We start from the raw sequence: 24,497 nt of genomic DNA on the forward strand, positions 1-24,497 counted from the left end.
TGCAGTTCCTGTTCATGAATTTATCTTTCCCCCTCCCAATGCTCGGTTCTAATATACACCTTTTTCCTTTAGAGAATAACTCAATATATACCACAAGATACTAAGTGGGAGGGAGTCTATTATCCTCTCCATGCACAGAGTGCTATTTGTATAATTACAATTAGCGTTGATGTGCGGGAGAATGGTGTGGGTAACATTCACTAAGAGAAAAACAGATATCCTCTCCCCGCCCCCCCAAAAATTATAACGGTTTGTCTTCCGGATAGTTTGAAAGCAAGAGATTAGCTGTGTTTCACAAACTCTGGCAGCTCCATTCCTGTGTGCAGGTTAAGTACGCCAGCTTTCTCCAGAACAAAGGCAGGATGAGCAGCATTGGTAAATCTGTGCCTGATGGTGAACAGAGCTAGTCCTCTCTCTGCATTGAAGAACGAAAGTCTCCCAGCATTATAATCCAGCAGAATGCCGACCCTGGCTGGCTGCTCCGTCATGTAAACATCACTCATTACACCATGGTGGAAGAATTTATAAATGAAACTATAGAGAATGGGAAATAGAAACAAAATGGGAATCCATGATGCCATTAATCAGAAATAAACTACCACCATTTATTTCCCAGCCATTAACAAATTGCTGCCTCTCGTACACTTTGCACAGTGCAGTTCACACACTGAAAGAGATCTCCGAGAAGTATGAAACTTACTACATGTCTAAGCTGACGTTATTTCACAATACTACCTTGTACACTCTGAACTCTTACACTAGCCCCTCAGCATTTCAAAGAATTCTCAGGAGAAAGACATCCATTTTAATCTTCTTCATCAATGCCACCTTCGTTCTTTTCCGGCCTCTGGGCCCAGTTATGGCGTCATGGGGATTTGAGGATGCTCAGCGCCTCACAAGATCAGGCCCTATTTGTCTCAAATGCTGCATTTAGTTGATTGTTACTAATATGCTCAGATTTAGGATTAAATAAAAAATGTACTCCCCAAAGGTTGGCACTTTACTTGAACCTGTAGTATACTCATGTCCTATAAATAGGGCTACGATTTTGGCTTGGAAATTTTTAGTAAATTTCATGCCAAAAGTGTGTGGGGGGAAATAGATAAGTCACAGAAAGGAGAACAAGCCCGCCCCGCTCTCACCCCACAGCAGCAGTTCTGTCCCACAGTGCTGGGCCCGGCTCCCCTTGCTGGGCGTTGCAACCTGGCACACAGGGTCGCACCACGACTTGGGTTTGGCCCATCCACTGCTCTGCAGATAGAGGCAGAGGGGCCAAACCTGAGTGGTGCTGAACCCTGTGAGCCAAGCCACACCACCACTCGGGCCTAATCAAATGTCTTTATACAGCCATTTCCAAGATTGCACTGACTCGATTCATGTTCAGGATTTCCGTAACCACAGTGACCTCCATGACAAATCATAGCCCTACCTATACAGCCCTAAGTGAGCTGGGACTGTCCCTTTCCCCATGCCACAGCTGCAGCCGACAGGGGCACTCAAGCTGGATCCCCCTCATTATAAAAGAGTGGAAGGGCTGGCAGGGTGTGCTTTGAGTGATCTCCAGGACTCTGGAACTTGCTCCGTGCTCCAGAAGTGACCTTCTGCACATGCTCCAAAAGCCCTTTTTGATAGGGTTTTGCAAGCGGGTTGAGGGTATGTCCCCAGAACCCTGTACGTCATCCACTGGCTGGTTGAGCTAGGTTGGGGTCATTTGTGCCTGATAAATGTTTGTTTTTTAATGCTGCCGGATGTGCTAAGCTGCTGTCAGACTAAGTGTCAAGTACTTTTATAGGCATATTTTTATCTTTTATGCGTATATTTTTAATTATGACTTAAATTTGAAGAAATAAAAACAAAGATGTCTTCCACCATGTGCAAAAATGTAACTTTGCAAGTACCTAGACTCACTCAGCTTTACCTTGTTTGTGTAGAACAACAACATATGCACCAAGAAGTATCATCCTGCCCCAGGATGCTGCCTTGTAGTGTAGAGCTATAGCAGATTCCAATCCGGTAGCCTTTGCAGCCAGTGACGGTGGTTTCCCAGTAATGCCGACCACGAGCTGGCAGCAGCTCACCCAGGACAGATGGAATTCTATGAACGAAGAGAATACAGCAAAGCCAGTATTTCAGCATAGTGACTGCATAATGTTCTTTTCATCGCTTATAGTCACATCATGTGGCAGCATCTTATATTGCTTACATAATAACTTCATTCTCCTAAGTGAAGCTTTTCAACATAAATAGCTTAGTTACTTTTAGCAAAAATCCTCTCTGATTCTACCTGCACATTGTGGTAAACTTGCTGTGAGAATTTAAAACTATTAAACATTATAGAAAGCCATATGATGTCCAGTAAAAGACACACAAGGATGTAGAATAACATTTTCAAAAGTGCCTGGCTGATTTAGAAGTCCCATTCTCAAAAGAGACTTAGGCATTAAGGGCTGGTCTACACTAGAACGTTTTTATTATACTAGTACAGTTAGATTGAAAAAAAAAAACCCTAGTATGTATATGGTTATGTTGGAATAAAACTGCTTGTACCAATGTAGATTACTGAGGTTCAGGAAGCCAAACAAGCTATATCTGTATGAACATCTTCTATGCAAGTATAACTGCATCCACACTAGGGCTTGTACCAGTATAACAAAAAGACCACATCCCTAACTGACATAGTTATACTGGTTTAACTTTTCTAGTGCAGACCAGCCCTCAGAAGTCCCTTTTGAAAATGAGAGGCTCTTAGGTGACTTAGGGGAAGTTTACACTTAAAACACTGCATCGGTGTCACTGTAGCACTTTAACGGAGATGCTGTAAGTTGACAGGAGAGAGCTATAAAGAGAGAATAGTGAATACTCCTTATGAAAGGAAAGTAAGATGACCAGCCATTTTTAACCATGGTCAATATGGCAATAAAATCACAAATCAGGTCTTCTTGGGGCAATTTTCAAGACAGAAAGGGTCTTGGAGAGCCAGAGAACTGAACATGGGCCAAGACAAGGGCAGAGCCAGTCACTCCAGTATGTAGCTTATTCTCTGAATTCTTATCTCACAAAAACATGGTGACTGGGCAATAAAACAAAATTCAATGTTGATAAGTGCAAAGTAATGCACATTGGAAAGCATAATCCCAACTATCATATAAAATGATGGGGTCTAAATTAGCTGTTACCACTCAAGAAAGAGATCTTGGAGTCATTGTGAATAGTTCTCTGAAAACATCCACTCAATGTGCAGCGGCAGTCAAAAAACTAACAAAGTTAGAAACAATTAGGAAAGGGATAGATAATAAGACAGAAAATATCAGAATGCCATGGTATAGCCACATCTGGAATACTGCTGGCAGTTCTGCACTTCCCATCTCAAAATAGATATATTAGAATTGGAAAAAGTACAGCGAAGGGCAACAAAAATTATTAGGGATATGGAACAGCTTCCATACAAGAAGAAATAAAAAAGACTGGGACAGGTCAGTTTAGAAAAGAGACAATTAAAGAGGGATATGATAGAGGTCTATAAAATCATGAACAGTGTAGAAAAAATGAATGAAGGTATTATTTACCCCTTCACATAAGACAAGAACCAGGGGCCATCCAATGAAATTAATAGGCTCCAGGTTTAAAGCTAACATAAGGAAATACTTCTTCACACAACACACTTTTGAAAGCCAAAAGTATAACTAGGTTCAAAAAAGAATTAGCTAAGTTCATGGAGGATAGGTCCATCAATGGCTATTAGCCAAGATGGTCAGGGATGCAACCCCATGCACTGGGTGTCCCCCTAAGCTTCTGACTGCCAGAAGCTGGGACTGGATCACTCAGCAAGTGCCCTGTTCTGTTCATTCCCTCTGAAGCATCTGGCACTGGCCACTGTCAGAAGGCAGGACACTGGTCTGAGCCAGTATGGCCATTTTTATGTTTTTATCAGTTTAATTTTCAGTGGAGGTTTCTCAGTGCAGCCTTAACCTCTTTACAACATTAAAAAAGGTATCAGACTAATAGACATTGATATGTTGTATTTTCTCTTCCATCTGGCCTCAATTTTATTAAGGTATCTGGATAAGCCAGCTTGATGGTTTCTTCATTTGAGGATACAATGTTTTGTTACCCTTCTCTTCCTCTCTTAATATTAAAAGTTAGAATATAATATTTTTTAAGTGTATATTTTGATAGTATTTTGTATCCCACTCTCCCAACCTTCAAATATTGGTTTGGGGGAGGGGAGTGTTTTATTATTTTGAGCTGTAATGGACAGGCACTACACATCTAATTGACTGATGTGAGCCAGCTACTTTGCACCGCTCCAGGACCACGGACTGTCACGCATAAAAGAACAGCTTTCAGGCTGCCTTAGCTTACACCAGAGACCGCACTGGGACAGGAGAGCATAAAGGTGGTTGTTTATGCCAGTTGAACCACATAATTTGGCCCATTTCATCATCTGTATTGACAGTGCCTAGCATACTGTTGTTGCTACCAGTATGCAAATAATTTAATTAATAATACAATAACAAATCACAACATCAGTGCTATTTTTTCTGAAACATTCCCTTGATACCTCTGTTTTAAAAAAAAAACCCAAGGTGTTTTCTAAAGTTCCATAATAATTTATTATAGGTGGGTTTTTTTAGATCAACTGTCATAAGCAAATAAATTGACCGCAGATCACTCTCCTGTCGACTCCTGTACTCCACGAGAAGCACAAGGGGAGTCGATGGGAGAATATCTCCCGTTGACATAGCGTAGTCTGGACCCCAGGGTAAGTAGATCTAAGTATGCCGACTTCAGCTATGTTATTCACATAGCTGAAGTTTCGTAACTTAGATTGATCTCTCCCTTAGTGCGGACAAGGCCTCACTCTCTTATGCAGGATGAGGCAGATTCTTGCTCTCATTGAAGAGGTGTTCTTTTCCCTCCTAAAGCAGTTCAAGTCCAGTTTCTCTTTGTTTTTAAGGAGAATTCTCCACTTCCTTGCACCCTATATAAAAGTGGGTGTAAAATGTTGCCATTTGATTAAGCATTTTGCATCCACCTGGTGCAGGGGTAGATTACACAAGGTACAAGGCAATGAAGGCTTGACCAAACATAGGTTTTGCACCGATTTAACTAAATCAGTAGAAAAATAACTTAGTTAAACTGGTGCAGCCTTCGAGTGTAAACTCAGTTATACCATAACAGGGTGTTGCACCAATTTCACTAAATGTTTTTTCTACCATTTGAGTTACATTGGTGCAAAAACTGGGTGTAGACAAGCCTGAAGAGTCAGGCCCCATATTGAGACATCAGAACTTCCATGCTCAGGATTCTGATACTTACCCAGTGAATTTAGTTCTCTCAGGAAGGCATATCACAGTTCCATTGGACGACACTTGCAAAGCAGGATGACCTGTGTCACTCATCACATGAAATCTAGTTCCTGTTATTATTCATGACAAAGAAACACACACCAATTCAGGGATGACTACAGTGCTCATTTGAAATGAATCACAAAATACCAAACAATACAACAACATTTACTTTTTTTCTAAACAAGACACAGCAGCAAGATGAGTTTCTCTTAGAGAAGGGCAGAGCCCAAACAGTGCATCCTTAAGCGCAACTACTCTTCTCTTGTAATTCAGATCTGGATCTGAACGTGGCAGCTTGGATCCATCTTATTTTCACAAAAGGAGGAGGTGGTGTATGCAAGTGGTAAGCCTTAAATTAGGGCGATACCTATATCAGCAGTGTTTTCCCTGCTTCACCCTCCCACACATAAAATAATTATACAGCAAGAGCAGCAGTGGCTACCAGCATTGACAGCCAATTTTATTTTTGTAGCATTTTCTAGCATAACTATGAAAGTTTCACAAAGGGGAACCCAGTAGTTTTGAACTTTAATAACTTTCTTTACTAAACTATCGTGATCCAGTTCCCCACTAAAATAGCACACTCATAAACACGGTCTCACTACATAGACTTCCAAGTGAATCTGCCATAGGCAATCACACATTCAAAAATAAAAATAAGATAACTAAAGATATCCTGGAAAATTGTATGACTACTGTACATAGGGTTTGTTGCTGTAATTGTTCTCCACATTTCTTTACTAAATTTTATTGCCACCGTCTGTTCTGCGTCCATCAAAATCTTTTTCATTAGTAATGGGTAATGTTATGCCAAAGAAGGTAAAGGCTCCCAAGTGCTTAGGATAGTTCAAAAACATTTTGGGCAACACAGAGATCCCTGGTATTAAAAAAAGTTTTGAAGTCAATCAATTATTTTTCAAAACACAGTTCTTGAAGTTTGAGCTTGCCATAATGTACCTTCTCCTAAAACACTGGACTAAGTTTTTGGGGTTTTTTTTTAAATCCACTTACAAACTTTTAGTTGTGTTTCAGACCATTCTGTATAATTTTGAATAGAATCTATTAGGAAATGTCTTGCCAAGGTAAAAAAAGATCCCCAAACATATCCAGGTAAGGCACACAAAGGGCTGAAATGCAAACATGAGTTTCTGTCAACTGTTGAATTCACTGGGGTTGCATAGGTCTAATGAGGGCAGAACTTGGTATTGTTTTAGGAGTTTTACATTCATAGGAGTTGTACAAAACTCCAGAACCTGAAGAACACTGGACAGTTTCCAATGGTCCTGATTTCACTTACACCAGCTTTACACTGGCATAACTCTATTAAATTCAGCTGAGTTATTCCCAATTTACACTAAAGGTCAGTCAAATCAGAAGCAGGCCCAGTATGTCACAATGAACTGGTTACTTTTGGAGATTAAATTTCAGCATTAAATTCTGGGGCAATTATGCCACCTTTGAGTGCCCTGCTACTCTACCTCATTGTTTTGATGTCAGAAAAGGCAGATCTACCTTTCGTTGAGATGAGGGCGGCTTCACTCTGTTCACTTGTCCCAGATGAGTTGGCAGCTCTCACATAGAAGAAATAATTCACATTGGGCTGCAGATTAACTTGCAGTTCAGGCTTTTTTATTCCAGCAAAAGATCTAGAAAAATTCAACAATTTTTACAATTGAAAATGCATACTAAAACTATCATGATCAAATGAAAATGATCTCTTATACAAACAGCCAAGCCATTTTAGCTACGTAATACTATACTTGGATATTACAGTGATGGGCACTGTAGGAAAACCTGAGGTTGGATGGAAGCATAGACAGACAGACAGATCTTCTTTTCTTCAGATTACAGACGGATTTTGCCGTTTTACCTATGACATTTTCCCTCGTTTTACTGGCTTTAAAATGACTTGAGTCTCTACTGCCTTGCACCTTATATAGTTATTTACACCTATGTAAACCAGGTGTGAAATTCAACTAATCTGATTTAGTAGCATTTTACACGCACTTTGTGCTCAGCTTGCACAGATGGAAGTGAGTATACAAAGTGCAAGGCAGTGGAGAATCAGGACCCCTAATTTTCATTGATCTGCCCAGTAAAACATCCATGTTGCCAGATGAACGAGTTCAACAAATAGAACCTGCAATAAATACAGCCGCATATGAGAACACATGGCTGGTATGACGGGCTACTTAAATACAGATTTCAACTGTGAGTGGAAGATACCACTTTTTGAATATACATGGGAACCACACATATGCTATTGTGGGCTCTTATCTCACACATCATTCAGCAAAAAGAGCTGGCGTCCCCCCCTAACTTCGCAGTGCACTTTAACTGGCGAGCTTTGCAAGATACAGCAGTAGAAGAACTGCCTTGGCACAGTGTCCTACTTTGATTAATCCTGCCCTTTATGATTCCTCAAAAGCTCCTGCCTTCACATCCTCGACAGTCGGTGCCTTTACACACTCCAGGAAAACTGAGAGAATCAGCACTCACTCGATCTACTTCACAGACACTTTGAAGTGACCTTGAAGGCACCTGGGTTGTCTAGAAAAATATGAACTTTACTTTTTATTCTGATGGAAACATGGGCTGAATTTAACATTTTCTCACTTTCTGGGTCCATATTTTCGGAGTCCCATAGAATGCACATACACCATTGCATGCACAAAACCTGTATCTGAGTGCCCAGCTAGCAGTTACCTGCACAGATTAGGTATCTTTGCCCACAAGTACCAGTCTGTACATACCATACAGCTACCCAGTTTTCAAGTGTAAGTATAGGTTGTTGTCTACAATGTGCACGTGCGTGTGCACATTTTGGGGCAAATTCTGCCCCCTTCTGCATGCCTGTTCCTTCACAATGGAACCACATGGTTCTGTTGTACAAGGAGGAGCTGGGTGTGGGGGACCCTAACTCTGAACAAGACCCCTGTGTGCCAGCTTAAGGAAGGTGGGAGGAGAGAGAGTTGGGGATCAACCACAGCACAGAACCTCCTTCTCTCTACTTGCTGTGTCACGTCTAGATAAAAAAAAGGCTCTGCAACTTTTCTGAAACATGGGGAAGAGGATTCCTCCCACCCTGGCTCCCACTGTGCATCTCCCCAGCACCCAGTCTGACTATTTAGACCAACTGCTCGGTGTCTGAATATTGGACAGATGAAAATGGTTCCTCCACGGGAAATGATGAAAACTCCCTCACTTGGGACATTGAAAATGAGACCAGAATGGTCTCATTACTACAATTACTGCTCCTGCGCTGACAGGGGGATGGAACTAGATTAGCCAATGAGTCTTTACCATCTCTAATTTCTATGATCCCACAGCATGTCAGACAGGCAAATGCAGTTTGCTATGCAAGTCCATTATTATTAATTTATCTAAACTGTTTTTCTGCAGATGTCCCACCAGAGAGCAGTACAAACTGAAGAATGATCAGTGCTCTTCCACTAGGATTTTCACATGCACATCTGAGCCTTGTTTATCAGCATGAGCAAAATCTCGCAGTCCTTACACGTTCTTCATGAAGGCAAAACTCCCTTTAACTTCAAAGGGAGCTTTGTGTCCATAAAGATTGCAGGATTGCACTCTATGTGCGATTTATTTCACCTCTCCATTGTATGCGTTTTACAGTGCCTTTTGTCATGAAAATTTGAGAAAAAAAATCATTATGTTCTTCAAAGATGTTTCCAATCTGAGTGAACTTCAAAGGGTGGGGGGTTTTAAGCTCATCAGGACCAAGCCAAACCTTGTTATAGAAATAAGCATGCAAATCCCAAAAGAGATGCAGTAAATGCAGAATCAGGTAACCCAAAGTTGATGGAGATTGACAGACTGTATCACTATCAAGTAAGTGATAAAGACCCTGATTCAACAAGGTACTTAAGCATGTGCCTGGCTTTAAGCAGGTGAATAATCATATTGGTGGATTATTCCAGAAAGGCTTTGTGGGAGAAGTGTGACTAGAGGAGGGATGACTAAAGAGAGGGTGGTCTCATAGAGAAGAAAGACTGGTCTGAGTATAGGAGCAACATGGAAAAAGGCATGATGAGAGTACAAGAATAATACAGGCAGGAGGCAGGCTAAAGTAGAATAAAAGAAGCAAGAAAGGAGAGACAGCCAAGACTCAGGCAGGAATGGAGTTTTGCAAAGCTTTGAAATAAGTTGTCCACACTTACTTAAAGTAGGAAGATAGCCTGGGACACTCTATAATGTCCTGATACCCCAACAGTTTTTGCAGGTAAAGTTATTTTTCATAGTTCTCCGTTAAAAGTTCTGTGACAGAAGCAGAACACACTGGAAAGGAGCCATTTTGCTCAAGCAGTTAAAAGAGTTCTAAAAATCGAGCTACAAGGAGACGTATAGAAAACTGAACAGGAGTACTTGTGGCACCTTAGAGACTAACAAATTTATTTGAGCATAAGCTTTCGTGGGCTAGAGCCCACTTCAATTTGTTAGTCTCTAAGGTGCCACAAGTACTCCTGTTCTTTTTGCGGATACAGACTAACACGGCTGCTACTCTGAAACCTGTATAGAAAACTGCTTGTCCTAATGAATGGGCAAAATCTCTCAAGCACAGTGATTTCCTCTGCACAATGCCTTCCTGTTTTCCCTATGAGATGCCACAAAAGTCACTGCCCTACCATGAAAACAGGAGGTGTCCTTTCCCCCCCCATTGCAGAATAATTATATCATAACATTTGAGATGGCTTCTTAGCCTAACCAAAGGCTATACAACACGTCCATCTGAGTAGAGAGGGGAGCAAGCTGCAACATTCACATCCTGAGTCAGAGCCAAACCTTCTCATAGTGCAGGGGCGTTCAGATCTGCAGTTTGTGTTCAGAGTAGGATCAGCCATCAAGTTCAGACTGGGATGTCCTCCAAGTCTGAGGATATTTGAATTTCGGCTTTGGGCCCATCTCAATATGAGAGTGCAATATTTCAGCTACAGCTCAGATTTAATAGCAGCACAAAGTTGTCTGGACTCAGACTGGACCTATCAGTAAAACAGTGATCAGGTTTGCCAGTAAGGTACTGTGCCTAGTAACCTATTTTAGCTAGCTTTGAGCTTCCTAAGCATACGAGCCCATCAATTTTATCTGAGATTAAGGCTTAAAAAATATCCCTGCTGGTGCCAACTAATGAAAGAGGATAAGCCAACAAGATGGACATTCATTTGCAACACTCAGTTAATTTCAGCCAGCTCCAGACTCACAACAAGCTGAGTCCCAAACAAGAAATGTCTTTGAATGCCTTGCCTTTTGGTCTGGCTGCTGGGGGAAGGGATGAGGTGGAAAACTGAGCCAGTGAGTTCCATTTCCAGCTGTGCCACGTGCTTCAGGCCTGCTTATCTGCCCATCTACACCCTTCTTAAAGGAGTTTGAATTGCGCTAGTATAACTGAAAACAGTACCAGGCTCTTCTTCAGTGACTGCATGCAAATCATTTAGGCCCAATTTTTTTTACAAGCATTGCTTAATCTTGAATGACTGTTTTGGGATGCTCATCTTGAGCCACCTAGGGCTGATTGTCAGAGGTTCTGAGCACCTACAACTGCCATTCACTTCAGTGGCAGATGCAACTGCTCAGCATGCACAAGTTTTCACATCTCCACAGCACTGTTCGACACTGGACAACATTGTTAGATCATTCCCAGACCTATCTTTTCTATGGAGACTGTACTTCTGAGAGTGGCCTCAAGCAAAGCAGTCCATCCTCTACCAGGCTAGTGTTCCTGCCAGTAGATAGGTATAGTATTGCATAGACATCTGAAGGTTCCAGTTGGCATCAGGATGCCAGCTGAAATCCAGCACAGATCAGTGGTGCTGAGGGAAAGCTTTGCCAGTAAGTGGTCTATGTGAAAGGAGTTGATGGTCTCAATCCAGTTCCTACTGGACAGGTGTCCATGTCACCAAATCGTCACCATAACTGGCCCCTCATTGTCACTTTTCATGGCAGTCTCAACAAGACTGAATGGGCATTGGAGACTCAGTATTATTCGTTTGCTGCTAGAGGTTGTCCCCTCCAGTTTAGGAGTCAAACATATTGGCAAGGCAATGGGCAGGGATGCTTGCCCTGCTATTCTACACATAGATGGAAGATTTCAGTCTCTAGGGGTGTCTATCTCACACTGATCACAAGGATTAAATTCACTCAGGAAAACACAAACACAATTATTTCCACTTCTTATGAATTCACAACATATTAATTTCTGTCTCTCAGGTTTCTCACGGTTTCTATTTGAACAGCCCACACAGCTAATCCCGGGACTATATTTCTCTAAATTTTCCATCTTCCACCCACAGCTCCATTGACTTCTCCACCCAGAAAAAGCAGAACTGTGAGAAAATAGCAGCGGTATAGAAATCTAAAGAAATATTTCAAGCCCACTTAGCCTGGAAAAGGATTAAAGAAAAGCAAGGATGTCTGAGGAGGAGCTCCATGAGTTTACACACAGCCAGTAGGAAATCTTCAGCCACCACAATAGCAAGGTTAGGGACTGATTGTTGTCAGAGAACTAAAAAAGTTCTGCACTAAATCATCCCGGGATGCATGCGGATGAAAAGTTGAAGGGGGTGGGAACATTTGGGGAGAAAAATCTCTGTGCCGATTTCTTTGCAGAGATTCCCCCAACTCTCCCATTGGGGAGTGGGGATTGTCTCCACAGGAAAGGGTGTGATCCTGTCCACATACCTGGTGGATCTCCTGGAACCTGCAGGAGGCCACAACCATTTGCGTGTAGGCCCTGTATCCTTGCACCTGATCCAGCCCCCTGTGGTGCATTGGAGACCCCCCTTGTCTGTGGTGGAAGGATATATGCAGAGAAGTTAATGTAGCCTAGGACTGTATTACCTTTTCCTGGTAAGTTCCATATACCAGCAGGAATGTGTGATTCGCATCCTGTACCCCCAACTTGCCCACTACTTCCCCATGTCTCCTCCCTCATTCTCTGCTCCCTCCACCATGCCCAGGCCACGCCAGCAGTTGTATTAACTTTCCATTGGATCCCCATTGGTGCTGCAGAACCCCCTTTCAAGGGAAATCCAAGAGGCCTGCCTCTTGGATTTCCCTTGAAAGGGGGTTCTGCAGCTTCTGGGCTTCATGGAGCTGGAGCAAAACAGGATGGGACTAGAGATACAGGTTCGCTGTGTAAATGGCCTGTGCTTGGCATATCCCCAAGATCTGTGGTGTCTGTCAAATGTACTCCCTGTTTGCTTTTATTTTTTGTCCTTTCTGAAATTTCACTCTGGTCACAGTGAAAAGCTATTTTCTACCCACAGAAAGGCCAAAATATCAATTTGATTCAGTAATATATAGACTCATGAACAGTTCAGATTTTGCACAGGCATACTTGACAATGAGGGTCAGTCAATTCTGTCATTTTGTAGGCACAGTTATCTTCACACAAGCAAACTGCTCCACACTGAACTTATTTTGCTCACCAGTGACAGAAAACTGAACATTTTCAGCTTTGCTGTTGAGCAGAATAGAGGCTATTCCAATTAATTGTAAGTAAACTTGTAAACTTGGAGTAAACATGTACTGTATGGTCAGGAGCAACCACATTTTGCCTAACTGAAGACAACATTGGCTGGAATTCAAGGGCCTCATAAAATTTGTATGAAACTGAGCACACTGCAGCTGCCTGCATACCAGGGACAGCCATGCAGAACTCCTGTTCCTCCTCCTGCTTGGATTAAGACAAAGCATCATGTGCTGGCACATTTAGTCTATGCAGGCCTCAACTCCCTATTTAAAGATCAGAAGGAGCCATGGTCTACATTGTAAAGCTCGGGGGGCTACATTTGGCACATGGGTACTGACTTTTTTTGCAGGCTATTTAAATATTCTTTTAAAATGTATTTATCCTGTTTGTTTTTCCTTTTCCTTAGAGACTATCACCAACTGCCTCTGTGTGTCACCTAATTCATTTCTGTTATTTTTAAGAACAATTAAACTATTCCCCCAAACGCCTTTGGGCAATGGGCTCTTCCCTCTGTATAAACCTCCGTCTTCCTTACTGTCCCTGCATCATGTGGGGCTGGAAGGTCATGAGGGGCCTGTTTTTTTTCCTCATTCTCTCTGTTGCCATCCTTTGGGCAGGTACAAGAGGACAGAAAATATACTGATCAGTTATGGGGAACACACACTGAAGTCAGTGCAGTCTGGGACAGTGCTGATGTCACTGGAACCTGTCTATTACCCTCACCTGACAAATATGAGCCTTGATGATGACAACATATATACTCAGTGCCATCATTACTGTGTTTGAAGTGACGGATGGTAAGAGAGCTGGGTGGGAAATGGTTTTGCCGACCCACGAACATTTGAGATTTCGAAAATGGACCCATTCCATGTCAGGATGAAACAAAGACCCTTTGAAGTGTTTTTGGTGAAAAAACAGAGAGAAATAGCTCCACTCCAGAATAGCCAATAGTCCAGTGGCTAGAACAGTCATGTGGGACATCAGCAACCCAGGTTCAAGTCCTTGCTCTGCCTGATTCAGACCAGGGACTTGAACCTGGGTCTCTGACATCCCAGGTGAGTGACCTCATCACTGGACTCTTCTGGGGTGGGTCTCCCTCCTCTCCTCACCTCCTGAAATCCTGGACTTGAGAAACTTTTCCCAAAAGTTCAGTCAAAAGCTGTACATTGCCACAAAACGTTTTGGTTTCAATAAATTGGCATTTTCTGACCCAAAAAATTGTCAAAAAATTCCAAACCAGCTCCAATCCAAGAGTTGGTTTGTTTTTCTGTGGGGGGCCTTTTTTGGGGTGGGGTAGTAAAGGTTATTTATTAGTGATGATTAATTATTATTTATTTTCCTAGGAGAAATGGTTTATAAGTTGCGTGCACTCACAATTTGGATATGCCGGTTATTGTAGTTTTTAGAGTACATGTATTACTAATTATTATTATTTGCATTGCAAGAATATCTAGAATCTGAACCCACTCAAGATCTGGGGCCCCATTGTTCTGGGTGCTGCACAAATACATAGCAAACTAGGTCCCTGCCCTGAGGATCTTACAACGCAAGTTTTTTTGATATAGCAAGATGATTTGCACAGACAGACCCCTGTGCCAACATAAAGCCTGATTGAAATCACCAGGCGGTCACCCACACAGAACTCATTGATGGATCAGGTCTTAGGAAAGCTTACAATCTAATTGTAAATCTTACAATTTAACATAGGAAAGCTCCATACCACTAGCGTACTAATACTTGTGATGTGTTTAATAAAGAAATCACATGAATGAATCCTTCTGCTATGCTCTAGTGATGAACCCCCACAACAGATTTTCAGATCTCTTAATCCTTTTTTTTTTTAAGCAAACATACAGACTTCCCAGCCCCTGCCCTTTTCTGTGCAAAACAAGTGCACTGGTTCTGCTGCGGAGGAGGGGGGGCCTCCATAGCTGAAGAGGAGGAGGTAGAATTTGCCCCTTAATGTCTTTTATTTCCCAACTGAGGACTAGCTCAATGGAAGTTTTTCCTGAGTAAAGACTGCATAAGGACTTCAGGTTTGGGTCTGTAGTAAATGGGTTCATTAGTTTAGCAGAATAAAATGATGATATTTCTAGTTTCCCCCGATCTAATATCAGAGATTAGCATCTGGCCCAGAAGCTGATTTCTTCTTTATGTAATTCAGGACAAACAGAATAATCTCTTATATAATAATCCATGATCTGGAAAGTGCTCCTTAACTTCTATTTAATCTCATCCATCCACATTTCAAACCTTAGGGACTGACCTGAGACCCTCTCCTTCAGGAGAGTACTGTCTGCAGTACTCCAGTGTGAAAGACTTTGTTGCTTCTGAGTTGGCTGTGCTCCATCGGATGATGGCAGTGTCCCAACACACAGTACAGTCTTCTGCCTTTAGTAAGGGGGTAGAGGGTGCTGTGAACACAATGATGTATTAGCTGTACTATGAAGAATGCTACAGCAACTGCAATATATATGCTAGGCAGATTGAAATGAAAAGACAACCACAAAACGTATATGTCACCAATCCTAAAAAAACAAACTGAATTAGCGTAGAAAGATCATTTTTCCTCAGATGGAAATAATGTGTGTGGAAACAACTGTAAACAACACCACTACAATAATGTTCTCCCATCCCCTGTTATCTTTTTTGGGGGGTGGAGGGGGGGGAGAGGAGGCATGCTAACAGGAAAAACACTTTACTACTTTACTTTACCCATCTCATTACAAAAAAAAAAAAAGTAGTAAGAATTACATGCAGTTTATTCTGTAGTTTAAATGATAGTGCCCTATGCTTTGGAGCTGAAGGACCCAAGTTCAATCCCTCCAGAAAGAACCCATGAGAAATCATTATGTAAATTCATGCAGTTCAGAGTTTCCTTAACAAGTTAATTTAGATCAGGGGTTCTCAAACTGGGGGTCGGGACCCCTCAGGGTGTCGCAAGGTTATTACATGGGGGGGGGGTCGCGAGCTGTCAGCCTCCACCCTCAAACCCCACTTTGCCTCCAGCATTTATAATGGTGTTAAATATAAATTTAAAACACTTTTTTACATAAGGGGGGTTCCACACATTCGCTTGCTATGTGAAAGGGGTCACCAGTAAAAAAGTTTGAGAACCACTGATTTAGATGATCTCGAACACTTTTTTCACTCATTTCTGTGGTGCTTTAAGGAATAGACCCATGAAGCAGCATAGGGTCTGGTTATACCTAGATTACCACAGCTCTGTCTTCAGTAGCCCTTGCATCAACTGTATAACAAAAATTAATATGATGCAGAAGAACTGAGTAGTAGCAAAGGGCTAACTTTGCTGCTTTAATTGTGTCCAGTATATTGTTGCAATACAGCTACCAAAATTTAATAGTACATTTCTCTTCCCTATGGCCTAAACTCAAGGACTACAAACCCTATTGCACCTATAGAAAAATGTACATGAAGGAGGACACGGATTGCAAGTGATCAAAGGAATATTGTGTGAAATAATGTACTGAATTTGCCTATCAGATTCAAGGTCTTATTTTCTAGGCTGAAAGTGATTTTGTTTACTCACTCAGTTTCTCTCTACAAACTTTTCTCCACTACATGAAGTACTGGCATCATGTGAGCCTACCAAGATCTGAATTTAACACTTCTGGGATAATATTAATATCAGTCCCTAAAATAATATCACTGTGATTTCTGTTCTTTGATAATAAACATAGATATATTTACAGTGAAAACAAGACTAAGTGCTGTGGTGTTAAGCAATGTGGTGATCCTGAGCTGAATCTTGCAAGCTGATGTAAACTATTTCTTTGGGAACAGCAGGTAATACTAGTAATATTGCACAAATGCATATAAACTGGCCATCAGGAAGTTTAGACTTGAAATTAGATGAAGGTTTCTAACCATCAGAGGAGTGACGTTCTGGAACAGCCTTCCAAGGGGAGCAGTGGAGGAAAAGACGTATCTGGCTTCAAGACTAAGCTTGATAAGTTTATGGAAGGGATGGTATGATGGGGTAGCCTCATTTTGGCAATTAATTGATCTTTGACTATTAGCGGTAAATATGCCCAATGGCCTGTGATGGGACACTAGATAGGATGGGATCTGAGTTACTACAGAGAATTCTTTTCTGGGTATCTGGCTGGTGAGTCTTGCCCACATGCTCAGGTTTTAGCTGATCGCCATATTTGGGGTCGGGAAGGAATTTTCCACCAGGGCAGATTGGCAGAGGCCCTGGAGGTTTTTCGCCTTCCTCTGCTGCGTGGGGCACGGGTCACTTGCTGGAGGATTCTCTGCACCTTGAAGTCTTTAAACCACAAGTTGAGGACTTCAATAGCTTAGACATAGGTCAGGGGTTTGTTACAGGAGTGGGTGGGTGAGATTCTGTGGCCTGCATTGTGCAGGTCAGACTAGAAGGTCATAATGGTCCCTTCTGACCTTAAAGTCTATGAGTCTATGAGATAAGGGAATGATCAGAGGACTCGGGGGTTGGAGAGCACCTATCACTAACTTGTAATGTGGGGGCAGGGGTGTGGGGGAGCTGGAAAGTAGTGTTTGTGCTGCCAGAGGCTTGTGGTTTCAGGGAGCTGATCCACAGCAGGCACAGATAAGACTGCTTTATGCTAAGGGCAGGTGGTGGTACCCTGGGAAGCGTCACGCCAAAACAAGAAGTCAGTGGGCCTGATCCTTAGCTGTTGTAACTCTGTGTGGCTCCATTAATGTCAATGGAGCCATGCCACCTTATACCAGCTGATAATCTGTCCCACGTACTGGCCCACAATAGACCAGGTTTGGTGACCGTCAGGATGTTATAAGGCTCAGCCTGTTTTCCAGAGCTTTCAAGGAGGAAATAATGGTCACTCTGAGTGTCACTCTGAAACCTAAAATGTCTGTAGAGTTAGTGTGAGGTGATGGAAGCAGGTACAAGCAGGGTTGAGAGCTCTTTTTATTCTGAATATCACAAGGCTGAATCATGCAGTCTGTTACTATCCAATTTTTAAGTTCTCAGCAATTTTGACTTTTTTACTCCCATGACTTTATGAATTAAACTGTGCAACAGTGTGATGCTGGCAGACCAGGTGCCAGCTCATGCTAAGGCCCATAGGCATCAACTGAAGACTGACCAATATATAGCTGGGAACCAGTCTGGCTCACCTGTGTGTTAGTATTGTTAAAATAGGTATTACAGTTATAAAAATGTGTTTCGTGTTTAGACTTTGTGAAACGCTTGTAGGAAGCTGCATGTATTCATCTCATTTATAACATCTGTACCCCGTTATAAGGTTATATTAAGGGTTTGCATTGTAAACCTCTGTAATTGTATAAATCAAACAAGAATGAAACATTAATTAATGTAAAATGCTGGCTTCCTACAGAAGGTGTTAGGTACTGTCCATCAAGAAGGTCCATTGTAACCAAATGAGACATTGTGAAACATCAAAGAACAAAGACTTTGTTAATAGTATTCCTCCCTCACCCCATGAAGAGGAGGCGAATGTGTGAACTCATCCCATCAGCTTGAATTTGGGGGAGAAGGCAATAAAAATCCCTAACACAAAGAAACTATCTCTATGCTGTTTGGACTCTGAAGGGCAAACATTTCTAAGCGTAAGCAAGGGATCCGCAGCTGCTTAGTCTGGGTTAGCCCTAGGCTGTAACTCATTTGTGTGTGCATGTTTATCTGCTTTAATACTGGGAATAACTCTCTTTGCTTTTTCTTAGTTTATACATCTTTAGTTAGTTTATTATAGGACTAGCTACAAGCGTTGTCTTCAGTGTAAGATCTAAAGTCCAATTGTCCTAAGGTAAGTGACTGGTCCTTTGGGACTGGGAGTAACCTGAACGTTGTTGTGATTTTTGGTGTAAGGGACCATCTATCGCAAATGCCAGCTTGCCTAAGTGGCAAGATAGACAGGAATCATTTGCAGACCCATAAAAAATTGTGAATGGACTCCTTTGGAAATCTTAGACATAGTCTGTGGACCCCACAAGGGTCCGCGGACCATAGATTGAAAACCTCTGATTTAAAGGATCTGAATATTCCAGCCTTGTGACCTAGCAGTCGTTCCCTGAACTGATACCCTGGAGAACTAGTTTCTATTGTCAGTGATAATTTTGCAGTCCCTAGGTGTCTGAGAGGGCAGGGGGATATAGTATCTTCCACTATACAACATTACCACTAGCCCAAGAATGTAGCATCAGTGGACTCCAGAGGGAGTTCCTCTTCAGATGGATGGGCAGTGACCAAAAGATGGAAGCAGAGTGAATAGTTCATATAAAAAAAATCATCCAGCTTCCAAAAGGGACAGGCATAAATAAAACAATATCAAACATATAACAGGCCAAAGAGTTAGCCTTTTAAAAAACTTTAGATTTTGTGAAAAGTATGTCGACTTTCCAGCTGGAACAACTAATTTTCACTATAGCCGGACGCCAAAAATAACATTTAGCTGCCAGAAGCCAGATTTGGAGAGGTTAGAGATCAGGTCATGACAAAACTCTGGTGGAACATTTTTTGTGAAAATTCATGTGAATCATTTGGCCATTTAAATGTAAAGGATTTTGCACCCCCAAAACTGCAGGTTTTCACAAAATTTGGGAAGTCTGAACTTTTTTTCCAGTTATTTTTTTGCAAAAATCTTTGGTAAAAAATATCCACTATGACTTAACATGCCACAGGATGAGACGGAGGAGGATCCAAAGACTTTGTGGCCCAGTGGATTAAGCACAGGGCTCAAAGCCACAGCTTCCACCAAGTGGTCTCAATAATACTGTTGCTTTATAAACATTATTTCATTATAAAGCATGTAAATATCATTATCCATGTTTTACCAATAGGGAAATTAAATAATCCTCCTCATCCTGCAGAGTTTAAATGATCTGACAAAAGCCATCTAGCAAAGTAAGTGTCAGAACATGGATTAGAACACAGGACTCCTAAACCTATGCCTAATCTGCTAGATCATGGTGCCCCCAAAGCAAGTCACAAACTCTGAGCCTCAGTTTCCTAATCTGTCAAATGAAGCTAATACATAATACTTATCTAATTACTTGCCGTTATTATAATTTATTATTCGTATCATGATAGTGCCTAGAATCCCCAGCCAAATCCAGGGCCTCTGTGTGCTAGGTGCTGTACATACACATAATAAGAGACCCCCCCCCCAAGAGGTTACAATTTAAATAGACAAGACAGAAAAAAGGTGGGGAAAAAGTAAGTATCAATATCATCCCCATTTTATAGATGAGAAACCGAGGCACAGAGCGACTGAGCGACTTTCCCAAAGTCGCACAGTGAATGTGCGACAGAGTCAGAAATTGAACTATCATCATTCCATTCCAATGCCTCAAGTACACGTCACGATTGGGGACATTTTAAATTCTGTGTTTTCTCAAATTTCACATATGGTAAATACATTGCTGTCATTTTACAGGTGGGGAAACTATGTGACTTGCCTATTTTCTAGTGGATGGAATCATTGAAACACTTCTCTACGTTTCTAATAGCATTGTCTAGTTAATACTGTCTCAGGAACTGAGATCTAATCTTTAAATGCCAAAATATACCTACCAGTTCTGAAAGTGGATTTGTGACTCGGTAAGCTACATCCTGTATAGTTCACAGCCATGACCCACACACCATAATAGCGATCTGGCTCCAGGTCTTCCAAAATGCAGTAACTCTCCTTCACTGTAACTCTGTATTCTTCTACCAAGGCTAGTACAAGCACACACATACAGGTCATTAGAGAAATGCACACCTGTTAGAAACAATTTGTATGGTTTAGGGTCTCTTATATTGACCAAACAGGAGTTGATCATATCGGGGCTTGTATACAATAGGCATAACACTTGCCACAAAAATATGGTCAAGAAGGAACTAAATGAGTTCTGCAGAGTAAGGAGATAATGGGAAGGTTTATTTGTGGTCATCAGGGGTGCTGGAACTAGGGGTGCAGCAGCACCAGGGCCGGTGCAAGGATGTTTTGTGCCCTAGGCGAAACTTCCACCTTGCACCCTTCCCCGAGCCCTGCGGCAGCTCCCCGCCCCCTCCCCGCCCTGAGGCGCCCCCCCGCGGCAGCTCCCCACCTCCCCCCCCGGCCCGGGGAGCCGTGCGGCAGCTCCTGACCCCAGCTCACCTCTGCTCCGCCCCCTCCCCAAGCCCTGCGGCAGCTCCCCACCCTGAAGCCGCCCCCCCCACCCCCCGCGGCAGCTCCCCACCCCCACCCGGGGAGCTGTGTGGCAGCTTCCCACCCCTGCTCACCTCTGCTCTGCCTCCTCCCCAAGCATGCCGTCGCTGCTCCACTTCTTCTGCCTCCCAGGCTTGCGGCGCCAATCAGCTGTTTGGCGCCGCAAGCCTGGGAGGGAGAGAAGCAGAGCGGGGTGGCGTGCTCGGGGAGGAGGCGGAGCAGAGGTGAGCTGGGGCGGGGAGTTCCCCTGCGTGCCGCCCCCCCTTACTTGATGCTGGCAGCCCTCCCCGCGCCGCCCTGCCCCAGCTCCCTCCACCTAAATGCCGGCGGTGACCAGGGCAGCCGAAGAACCAGCCGCTGCGGTCGCCGCCAAAGAAAATGCCGCCCCCCAAATCCTAGCGCCCTAGGCAACCGCCTAGGTCACCTAATAGGTTGCACCGGCCCTGAGCAGCACCCCCTGGCTTGAAGAGGTTTCCATCATATACAGGGCTTACAGTTTTATTCAATAGCTTTCAGTACCCCCACTATACAAATTGTTCCAATGCCACTGGTGGGCACCATCAAATTTAATTGCCAGTTGGCCTTTTAGTGCACATTGCATTTCTGGAGATAGCTCAGCACCCCCTCGGCTAATTAATGTGGAGATATTCTAGCACTTAAATTGCTTTAACTCTTTACCATTCACTCTCAAATAAAACGGCAGAAAAGCAAAGTTAAGATACAAAGGGATTACTACAGGCAAATGTGCTAAGTTCTTCTTGCAATGCATTGAGTAAAGATGTTTGAGAAACAGATGAGTGTTTTTCTTTAGGAAATTTAGACAAAAATGACTTTGTTTGTTTGCTTTCCACAGAAAATTTAGACTTTTTGGCAATTTAATCACAAACCAAAATATCTCCAGTTAAATTGGTGCTGCAGTGCCTCACAGGAGTTGTAGTATGGCTGCTCTCTGGGTGGAAAACATCTCCTTCTTCCCTCTTAGTAAAGGCATGCATCATAGGAATCCCTGTCTGTGGTGCATCATGGGAGATACAGTCCAACCAGAGAGCCTGGCCTATAAAGGAGAATGTAAGTGTAAAACACCCAGATTAAAATTCCCACGAGGCACTGGGACACTATTTTGAAAAGAAAAATCTTAGCTTTCAGCCGAAATTGAAAACTTTTTGGTTGGGGGCAATTGTTTTTTTCAATTACATACTGAAATTTTCTCCTGAAAGTAGAGACAAGATGGGTAAGGTAATATCTTTTATTGGACCAACTTCTGATGGAGAGAGAAGCTTTCGAGCTACACAGAGCTCTTCTTCTGAAGAAGAAGTGTGTGTGTGTGTGTGTCTGTCTGTCTGTCTCCAGCAGAAGTTGAGCCAATAAAATATATTACCTCACCCATCTTGTCTCTCTAATATCCTGGGACCAACATGGCTACACCACTCCTGAAAGCAGACATTTTCTTTGGAAGATTTTGTTTAATTGGAAACCCAATTTTCCACTGAAAAAAAGATCTGATTAACTCTTAGATCAGCCCTAGTGCTGAGTGCCCTCAGCTCCCATTGAAGTCCAACGGATATCAGAGCACTCAATGCTTTGAGGGACTGGACCCCAAATTTTTAGTAATACGTCAGCTGTAAACACTTGTGAATCTTGGCTTCATTTCTGTCTTGTGTAACTAAATCTCTCAGAAATGAATTTAATTTGCTGCACATCTTACAAAAAACGTTTAAGCAACATTCAAATACTTTAAATAATTCTTATTACTAGTCTGGTTTTTTACTGTACAAACTTCTTTATTGCACCTCAAATTCACATATTTAAAAAGTAAAATATTTTTGTGCCATTTTGAAAAATCTGTACCTGTGTGTTGAAATGTTGCATTTTTGCTGAGTTTTTCCTGCTTTGTTACCACTGAACACATTTTTCCAACTTGGGAGCATAAATCCAGACCCCTAAATCCATAATCAGGCACCTGATTTTTGGAGGTGGAGATCTGTATCTGCAGCGTTATCTGTCCTTACTACTGTTAATATTAACTCTTCAGTATCAGTCATATTGTGCTCTTCCCCTTTATATAGCAATAGCTTAGCCACATCTTTTAAGGATCATTTTAGATATAATTTTATTTGAGATATTGAACTAATGTTGGTGAGATGCAGGTTCAGTCACATACCACTTTGATCTTTGTTTGGTTGAGGTTCCTCCATGCAATACACCTGGAAGCAATCAATGACGTCTCCTTCACTCACAGTCCAATAGATTGCAATTGACGTGCTTGTAGCAGAGTTTGGTTCCTGAGGTAGCAATTTTGGAGTCTGTGGAACTGGAAGATAGACTTTGGTAGTTATTTATACTGCTTATATTGAACCACATCAACTCCAGTTATGCATGTCATGAGGCAACCAGATAGTTTATTTTTCCTTAACTATGAATACTTGAGATGACAGCCAGTTAAGGATTCATTAAAATAAAAAATAGGGGGACTGTTTCAAATAACTGAATAAGGACAATAAGGTTGCAATTTTAGGTCAATACGTTCATATTAATTAGGGATGGGTGAATCAACTGCTAGGAGTGAAATTCTGTCTGTCTGATTCACTACTCCCATACAATTCCACTGATCTGAGTGGGGTTGGCATAGGTGCAAAGGCTGACAGAATTTAGCCCAATATTTGTCAAATAGTAAAAAATTTAAGTGCTATCCAGCTACGTGAATATTCAGCCCATACCCAGCTACCAGTCTCTAATGGTCCATTTTCTCAGCAGCAGCAGTAGTTCCCAGGCTTATGGTGTTCAGCTAGTTGTTGCTACACGAGTACCAATGAACTCCTCCTCAGACAGCATGCCACAACCAGCAGCATGTGAGCCACTGGCCTACCTCCACCTCTTCCAAACCTCGCATGAGGCACCCAGAGAGACATAATGACAGTTCTTGGTAGGCTCAAAGATTGAAGCCAAACCCTGAGTCCAAGAGGAGCCAGGCACAAGGCTTCCAACACCTGGAAGGGCTAAATACAGATTATCAGGCTAGGCAGAGGCAACAGTTACACCTACAGAGGGGTATGTTTGGATCATATGCATATTTGGAGGCCAGAGTACCATCCAGTTGATAGGACCCCAGGTAAAATAATCCTAGACCCAAATATTGAATTGATCACCAAGGCCTAACACTATCAGGTGAAGGCAGGTAAATGTTTTGTTCCCTGAGGTGGTGTAGAGCTTCCTAGCTCTACAGGTGCAGATTTCCCTTTTCTGCACAACTGCATCTAGTCAGGGCCTATGTGTAGAATCAGAACTTCTCAACAGCTAATGATAATATCCCATCTTGTCCATTCTTTTCTTTAAAAACAAAAAAACAAAAAACAAAACTGTCACACAGGTCTACAATCTGTGATGCAGACAATATTATTCCAGCATTAGAGGTATGATGTAAATGATGCCCTCGTGAGGTTGGGAAAACTACTGCCTATTCCTCAATCCCCATCCCTTAGCCAC

At 42.3% G+C, this 24,497-nt stretch overlaps 1 protein-coding gene across 1 annotated transcript in view; it reads right to left on the reverse strand.

Moving 5' to 3' along the window:
• Positions 1-281: 281 nt before the first annotated feature.
• The window catches only part of CMYA5 (cardiomyopathy associated 5), a 42,808-nt gene continuing 18,592 nt past the window's right edge, over positions 282-24,497 (reverse strand). Inside the window, exons 6-12 of the mRNA XM_065405884.1 lie at positions 23,176-23,325; positions 20,396-20,542; positions 15,107-15,254; positions 6,864-6,997; positions 5,320-5,419; positions 1,919-2,095; positions 282-534 (exon numbers count right to left, since the gene is read on the reverse strand). Of these exons, the coding sequence (XP_065261956.1) occupies positions 282-534; positions 1,919-2,095; positions 5,320-5,419; positions 6,864-6,997; positions 15,107-15,254; positions 20,396-20,542; positions 23,176-23,325 (1,109 nt within the window). The remainder of the gene's footprint in view (positions 535-1,918; positions 2,096-5,319; positions 5,420-6,863; positions 6,998-15,106; positions 15,255-20,395; positions 20,543-23,175; positions 23,326-24,497) is intronic.

Source organism: Emys orbicularis, chromosome 6 (genome assembly GCF_028017835.1).
Source record: "Emys orbicularis isolate rEmyOrb1 chromosome 6, rEmyOrb1.hap1, whole genome shotgun sequence".
Taxonomy (NCBI): domain Eukaryota; kingdom Metazoa; phylum Chordata; order Testudines; family Emydidae; genus Emys; species Emys orbicularis.